The sequence below is a fragment of the Varroa jacobsoni genome, unplaced genomic scaffold (genome assembly GCF_002532875.2).
Source record: "Varroa jacobsoni isolate VJ856 unplaced genomic scaffold, vjacob_1.0 contig01855, whole genome shotgun sequence".
Taxonomy (NCBI): Eukaryota; Metazoa; Arthropoda; class Arachnida; order Mesostigmata; family Varroidae; genus Varroa; species Varroa jacobsoni.
In genome coordinates, this window is record NW_019214710.1 from 31,530 (window position 1) to 40,414 (window position 8,885).

At 38.4% G+C, this 8,885-nt stretch overlaps 1 protein-coding gene across 1 annotated transcript; it reads left to right on the top strand.

The window, feature by feature from the left end:
• Positions 1-4,603: 4,603 nt before the first annotated feature.
• On the top strand, positions 4,604-5,577 carry mRpS17 (mitochondrial ribosomal protein S17). The gene has a single exon (XM_022853560.2). It carries the CDS (start codon positions 4,897-4,899, stop codon positions 5,308-5,310), a length of 414 nt encoding a protein of 137 aa, XP_022709295.1. The 5' UTR covers positions 4,604-4,896; the 3' UTR covers positions 5,311-5,577.
• The last annotated feature ends 3,308 nt before the right edge of the window (positions 5,578-8,885 follow it).

Sequence of the window (8,885 nt, forward strand, 5' to 3'; positions counted from 1 at the left end):
ATGCACACACGCCAGGCGGAGACGACGTGACGATACATACACCGTTCCTCATTGAGAGCTATAGACAACCATGTGTTATTTGTATGTGCGTATAGAGCCCAGTCTATAGAATTTAAAAGCAAATGTGTCTGCATAGCGCAATAAAGGCCAAAAAAAATATTATATCTTAGTATGCAGTAAACATAACTTTAAGCCAACACATTTTAGCATTAGCCTCATCTTTAGCATTATGCGAAAACCACTTCTATGGGAATCAAAGCGATTTCTGCCTATAAAGGACTTTCCATGTAATTTATATATGTATATAAACCACTAATTATATAAGCGAGTTTCTTACTATGACACAACCAGAATAGATTCTTTATGTATATTAACTTAGCTTAGTTTTGTAACGCTCTCTAAATACGATTTTTCGTGCAATTTTAGGCGTACACTTGCCACTGTCCCACCTCTAGGTCGGCAGGTTTCTTTTAAATAACTTACAAGACGGTATAAAGTTGAAAAAGCTTGTGCATGGCCTTGAAAGCAATAAAGCCAAAAAGCATAGCTCATACGCGGAAAGATAAGAGTAGGGCGCCATTTTCCTAACAATAATGACTAAAGAGTAGAGATACCTTGTTAACAGGTGTGCAACGGCCATTCACAGAACCAGGACCTGTCTTTAGGTAAGGTTCAACGTGACTGGCTACGAATGTAGGAGCATGATTGTTCGCCTATAAAAGGCTCTAGCTATTTTGATCTTCAGGTTTAAAATGGTCAAAGAAATGTGCTGAGGGTGCGCTCATGGACCCGATAGTTGTGTAGTTAATTTGTACAATCGAATATATACCTTTTATGCAACCGAAGGGCGTAGAACCATGTTGGTACTTATCACTTAAGGACTATTTTAACATAAAATCTTGACCAGTTTTATTATCTATTGATAGAATATGGTGACCCTGAATGTGACGCGTATAGCTACATAACATAGCCGACATTGTTCTGTAGCCATTTTAAACTATACTCTGGCTAAGGTTAGCAATATTAGTTTAACGAAACTTAATCTGATTCTCACAGTACACCGAAAACCCCGTGCGTACATCAACAACAAGATAAGAATTGTGATATAATAGACCTAGTAGATTTATACCAGATCTCTAACATCTCAGATAATTTAACGTCAGCATTTCTTCTGACGGATCTCTCGCTATTTTGAAAGTGCGCAATAATTACTCGTGTGTTACGACATTGCGACTGCTACTCTCCGCCATATCACACTTTTGATCTTGTTTGTCCGTATTAGAAACATGGGTTCTTTCAATCCCTGTTAGAATAGCTAAGATTGCTGACCTGGATAAGGTGATTCCGCACTCCACTCTTTGCTTCGTCATTTCTTACATGTTCACACCTCTGCCTGTACATGTGTATAACTGTTTGTATAATGATGTCCAATGTAATATATGGGCGTATATTAATTAAGTATACTAGCAATAAGTAAGCAGCCACTATAGCTATCCTGCCGCCATAATGATCATTAGGCATTATTAACTGCGTAAACTTCGCACGCTATGCCCTAACCATGACCCAGTTTAGTGCCCCTTTTATTCTTTCGCCATCAAGGGTCAAGCCATATAGTTGTTCGTCCTCACCCCCCATTGCGATTTAGCTATTTGTGGTTGCTGGCAAGATACGCTATTGTCAAAACTAGCGCTTCACTATTTCATGTGACTGCGACAGCGTTGCACGCCTGCATCGACAGAGCTATTGAAGTGCAGAAGTTAGTTGTTAAGCAAATGACTTGCTCCAGCTGCAGCCTATCCTCGGTCCTTCTCTGTTTCCAGCCGTTTGCCTCCGATCTGCGCAGACAACGAATATGAGATATGCTCTCATACAGAGATGGGCCGTATGGGGCATTCTTGAAGGGCCTGGCTGTTTTGGGACCCAGCTTGGGAGGTGGCAAGCAGTGAACACTAGACACGAGTTCCTAAGTATAGGGGCAAGCAGACGCAGTTGGTAGAAGCATCACAAGAACGAGGAGGGAAAATGGGTGACTGACTGAGTCGTAATACCAGTAGGGCCAGTCGCGTAGCAAAACATATTAAACGAACGACGTGAATGTACACAGGCCAGAAGATTGACGACAGCAAGGCTGCGAACAGGGGAAAAGCGGGAGTCAAAGGTGATAGGGTTTTCGTTGTAGTCGAGTTCTTGGTGACAACGGTGAAATCGAGGGCAACGTTACTCCCAGAGCCGTCTCTGTACAATGAAGAAGCAAAGTAAATAAGAGCAAGGCTTGGGCACGAGGGTGGACGGCAAAAGAGAATATTGCTCGCATTACTTAGGCTGCACAGTTACTTTTGTTGCAACCTGTGCACGAGCGGCAACAAAAGCAGAACTATTAATGCACCCTAGCGCGTACACTCCAAGACCGCCTAGTACCACTCCGTGACCATACGCATCGCCGGCTCGCAGTGTTATGAAAGTTTTTTGGTGTATTGTATTGCCCCGTCGGATGATAGGTAGTGGGGAATATATGAAGATCTATTTGTTGTGACGCCATTCTCTGTGATACCGTCTTATAATGTTTTTTTCGGTATTTCTAGCTAGACGGCAGAGCGCAACGCGTACCGCTGTATAATAGAAGAAGCAACGATATGCAGGCGGAAAGAAATCGCTAAACTGGGATTCGACTAATTAATAATAGGAGAATATTGTTTTTTTTTTTTTTTTTTATTATCATGCGTATTTTAGGTTTCGAAAATTTAGAATATGTTAATTTTAAATAATACAATTATATTTTGAGCAAAGCCAAACCTCAGATAGCTACATTGACAATGCTGATAAAGGACGACAATTTTTGATATTTGAAAATCCAAACAATAGTTATATTATCGAGAAGTAAGATTCCCGCCATTAAATTCATCTCGTACACACGTCCCGACTGTTACCATTCATTCAAACGTAAGATCTAAGATTGCATACGCGTTCGGTTGAGCCATGTAGATGCTCACTAACGACACATAAATACTTAGACCATTGTACACCTTCAACAGAACAAAAAATTCTACAAATATTTCAGCACGAAGCTTGCGGCATACATAATGTAGGCATATTAGTTCGCGCTTACATTAAAGATAGCTGAGTCACGTTATGGGCATGAAATTTAAGGTACAAAAATTAAATAATGGGTGAACTATATTTGTACTAAAAAAAAAAAAAAAAAAAAAAAAAAAAGAACAATTATTTCGAGAGCTATTACGACGTTGCCTAAAACCTGACTACTCCTTAAAAATTGATGTTTGATATTTGATCAAATCGGCTAACAATTACAACCATTTCTAATAAATACACAGATCTCAGTGCTCAGATTGCTGATACGTTGAACATTGTGTACGCGTCAACGCTAAAATTAGTCGTTCTAAATTTACGTTCGGTGTCTTAAGGCACTACTCACTGCTTCAGTAGTACATACAAATATGAAACGTGGTAAGCGTAGGTTTGCATGCATATGCACAATCTCCAGCAAGCCCTGGAGATAATACGCCGCGAAGATAAATTTAAAGCTTTTTAAAATTTTTTTCGCTGCTCGAAATATAGACGCGATCAGAGCGTCATGTTTACATTATGGTTTCTTTTGTGATATTCAGTGATTTTTTTTTGCACGAGTAGTGTTGTCACGTTTTGCTCCGTTAGCCCGGAACTTTGAAACCCTTTAGTATAATAGGATCTCTAGTTGTATTATAATTTCATAGATATATAAAGAATTGATTATAAACAGACATTACTTAAACCTACAAGACGAAACACTTTCAAGTGCTACGTTTTTATACAACAAATATTACAACTCCCTAGTTCTTTGGCTCTTCACAAGAAGATTTGCAAGCGTTAGGTGTTTACGTTTGATTATACATATCGCGCTTTACTGCATTATTAAAATAACTTTTTTTTTCCAACTTTTCCATTTGCTGAATATAGCAGTTTTTCGTAACATGTTATGCAAGTTTGCCCTAAATGTTAGTACGTTTAATACTGTTGCTTCTCTTATTGATTCTTTGCGGGTCAAATTTATCTAACTAACGTACAGTTGTGGCTGCTGGCCTATGGCTAGCACTCGGCAGCTATGTCGATTGGAATCAGTTGCATAAATAGTGCTTAAAATAGATTTCTGTAATATTATTATATCTGCCATATCACTGAAGTTAGAACCCTCTTAGGGATCGAGATAATCTCCCACAAGTCGATTAGGTCCTTAAACAGGGCTTAACCTACTAACACAGAATCGAGTGTTTACTATATTAAATCATATTTGCAAATGTTTACTCAACGACGTCTATAGTGCAGCTAAAGTATAAGATGAACTGTTATATTGTATATCATATCTGTTATTTTTTTCAGCTATGTATGGGTAGTCTTTAGCTTTCGAGAGATGTACACCAGGATACCAGTACCATTATTGCTATATATTATATATACGTCACCACAGGCACCGTGGTATTTATATGGAAACGTGCTCTTCAATGACATCCATTGCGTATGTATTTATTGCAAGAGATGTAGCTGCGTCGCCGAGGTTGTTCGGCCGCCCGTTGCATCTGCATGCCACCCTTGCCATCCATCCATCCATCCACCCATATCAAAATGGCGGAGAAGACATTATGTGAAGACCCTGACACTTTGTTTCGGTCGCTTAGCGTGCAGGTAGTCGATGCCTGTGTGGCGGTGTACTAAATTGTAGAAATCGCGGTATCCCATGCTAGTACATGGTTAGTGAAGCTGTTCGATTTATTATTTCACTAGTAAAGCAGTCCTGTGCAGTGAAATACGGCATATTACTGCCCTCGTGTCGAAGGTGCGCCGACGTTTTATCCGTCCATTGCTGATCTAGCCAAAAGTAATTGCACATAAAAATCGACGAAAATGACCCTTCAGACCAAAATGATGCTCGGCAAAGTGATCGCCGCAACGACCAAAAAAGTGTGCACGGTTAATGTGCCGTATTTTTTTTTCGACACATATGTTAAGGCGCATTATAAGCACCGTGCGGAGTTCGAAACGTTCGATGAGAACGAGAAGTGTCAGCCCGGTGACTGGGTCATTATTGAAGAATTACCGGAACGAATGAGCCTGAAAGTCAATCATCGAATAAAAAAAACAGTCTTCACCAATGGCAATATAATTGATCCACTCACCGGAAAGAAGTGCGTGTTTACTGATTTTGCCGAAGATCTTGACGAAGAAGCAAAGCTGTTTGGCGGGTTGGGATTTACTGAGTTGAGACGAATTGGTCTTGAACAGTTGAAAAGCAAAAAGCTGGCTGCAGAAGCTCAATAAACTGAGCCTAAATTTGTAAACTTTATTGTAAAGCAGAATGTAACATCACTAACAGTTAATTGTTTTTATGCGCAGTCGCAGTAACCAAAATGTTGAAACCTGCGTAAGAAATATACACCTGAAAGGTGCTAATGTAGTAATATCTGCTATGCATGTGCAATAAACCATAATAATAGTTTTACTAATTACTTCGACAAAAAGTGCTTTTACTCAGCAGCTCGTACCGATTTTGCACTAAATAGAATATCTATTTAACAAGACCTACAATGGCCTTTTTTATTTTTCATGTATATCAATTTAGAATATTTGTCAGCTTTGTTATCTGATGCGTATTTTCACTATATAAATATAAGCAATAGTGAGCATTTTATATAGCTTGCAATTCAGTCAATTTTCATTGCATAAAACATCTAAGTATTTTACGTAGCAGCAAAAACTCGAATTTCAGCATTATGGAAAATACGTAAGACGATCTTTTTTATTGTGTATTTCACTCCTTGAAACAGAGGTACCTTTTGAATTCGTATTTCAGCAAGAGATTTATATACATTTTCTCATATTGAAATTATGAAATCTGGTCTAGGAAACATGGACAAATGTTTGTCTTAGTTATATTCCTAAGATAATACTGTGCGTTTATAACTTATATTGATATTTATCATTCGATAAATGACTTCTTTTTTTTGTGGTTATTTTATGTCTACAAAGTGCTGTTGAGTGACTGTATTATTTACAAAAAATACTTTTCTATAATTGTTTCCCTTTGTAAAGCCTTCTGTTAATAACTACACTTTATAAGTTTGAATTAGATAAATTTTATTGATAAAATATCAATGGAAATTTAATCTCGTTCTGGGCTTCATTAAGTTAAGTATGAGGGCATTGACCACGTGCGTTTCGCTGAACAATAGCCCAACACCATGTGCATTTGCCGAACCGTAAAAACACATTTTTGATGGTGTGGCTATGGGTCTACACACGTGCAAGCAATCGCAAATGCGAATGCCATGATATGAATCGTTATTATTATCCTAAGCAAAAGTTTGTAGAATGCGAACGAAATGCACTTGTTCGTATTATACTTAAAATATTTCCAGTTCTAATTTATCTTTTCTCATTAATTTGGGACTAACTTTTCTGACCTATTGTCGTGCTGTAGAAACCGTTACCCCAGTTACGCTCCCCCCCCCGTCCCCCCGGTGCTGAATACGCCAAGATGGAAAAAGCTTTTTTCCAACTCTCTTCCTGTTATGAAAAAACAAAAACATACGTCGCACTCATTAGGTTAGAGTCGTGCAGTGTTTATATGTACTGATAAACCATACTTGCGTGTAAAGCCACCCTAGATGTGAAAGCCAAAAGTATACCACTTGACGTTTATACCAATATTCCTCAAAGTGCATAACCGAGTCAGAGCATTGTGCCGTACATCTTGCATAGGAATGGGGCAACACCCGAAAACTTATTTTATACTTTAGTTGAATCTTACTTTAGTTCACAAGCATTTTGCCGAACAGGTTGCGTGACTGAAACCAAAAAAACATCTTTTCATAATCAGAAACGTATGAAACTACATACGAATTTTAGTTCTATATCGGTATCGAAAGGGCGTGGATGTGAAAAGTAAAATTTCCTAATTCAATAGGCATGTACGAATTTAATACTTAGTCTCTTTGCTTTAATCGGGTAAAACTATCATTTTTATCATGTTTTAATTTCACAAATTAATATAGAGGCTAATGCAAGCGCAAAGGATAGGTTACGATATGATTTATTAGATGCAGTGTGTGTCACATCGCAGTGCTTTCAGCGACGCAGGTCGCTTTTATTATTATTTCTATTGGCAAGGTTTTTTCAAATTTCAAGCACGGAACCAAGTCGAAGCCTAATGTATTTAAATGCATTCTCCTTATTACCAACAGGTCTATGGGCTGAAAGTTTGAGGTAAGGCATATGTATTATCGCGGAATTAAAATGGAAGACAACTTAATGAACGAAAATAAAATTGCTTGTGTCACCAATTTAAAAAATTGAAGTGGATCACGTGTAACAACTGAGCAGGTCAGAAAAGAATCAGAAGTTTAAATAATCAAAATGCTTACATCCACAATAATCTACGCACAAAAATTGCTCCAAAAGGAAACTAGCTGGCTTAGGAGACCACACCAACTCTAGTACAGAGGAATTCAACTAATAGTCCGCAGCGGTGCATCGCGTGAATCAACTAAATATTGTCAACAGGCAATAAGCGAAGCGCATCTCAAGAAAACCGTTACAAATCTTTTTCTGAAAACAAAGTTTCTGCTAAGAAAGAGAAGCTTTTGACCGCCTTAAATACAGGCTAGCATCCGCCATCTAAGCAGACCTGCTAACCGGTTCAAGATGTTCTTTTATACACAACGTCACGTACGACGAGTATATATTCATCCAATGCTTCACCTGATGTCGCCGTTTTCCCTGAGCGAAGACCTGACGTCTCCTCCATCAATCACCAGCGGTGCCGATCGACAGCGAAGAAACTGTCGGTCGAAACGACGGCTCCCTTCAAAACAGCTTTTGCAAAACATTTTCCGAACCTAGTTTGCCTGGATTGCTCCACCACCAGTCACTATAAAAGTGCACAGCTGTAATACATTTCTATTATAGAATCATGCGCAAGTTAGTGGCTGAAACCAGTCGTATAAGGTCACTGCTGTGCACATCTGTTTTCTGACGTGGCAGAAATTTTCTAGATCGATATTGTTCAGCCTTAATGCAACTAACGTTAAATAGTACCTTATTATTATCGCCGTTAAGACAAGAGTTTTCAGTACGGAAAAAGCGCGAAATTCGCATTGGTGCAGTGGTATTACGTTCGAGTGAACGGAGACACACTTGGTCACGCAAAGGAACCCCAACGATTACCATTGTTCATCCCAAGCTGTTTGATAATTTGACCCTACCAATTGAAGTGGAATCGCAAACTCAAACTATACAACTAGCTGTCAATAGGTTAGTGGAACAAATAATTTTGCGCGTAGTTTAAATTCTGCAACGGATCCTATGTCTATCTGAGAACTCAGCTTTAGCTTCTAGAAATAGTTTCGGAAGAGGAAATGGTTGTGGGAGAAGTGATTTGGGTTAGGTCAAAACAAACTCAAATCGTCGTATAAAATTCTGACGTGATATGTTGTATGTTGTTGAGGCGAAACGGCACGATGTTTCCGAAATGCGTCTGATAAGTTAATATCTAAATCCTTGAAATCACTTCGTTTTACGAGGCTCTTATTGCAACTTTCAGTACGCGATTTTGATGTACGTCAACATTGTTTGAGCACGTTGGGAACAATCATTCGAATATGAAGTTAACTTTAAAATTGTATCTATACACTGTGAATAAGATGATTCGTGCAAATTAAGGATTACTAAATAAATTTATATATATATATATACAAATTATATTTGAATCCACTAGACTTTGAGGCTGATAACCTTAGGACTACGCGTTGCTAACAGATGAAGTTTGCCTGGTAAGTAATATAGTCTCTTATAAACAAAAAACGTTTCAGTTTGCTCTAGGCGAAATGAGTTCAGCG

Excerpts from the sequence above, each read along its gene's own strand:
- mRpS17 (XM_022853560.2), top strand. The coding sequence starts at position 4,897 with ATGACCCTTCAGACCAAAATGATGCTCGGCAAAGTGATCGCCGCAACG.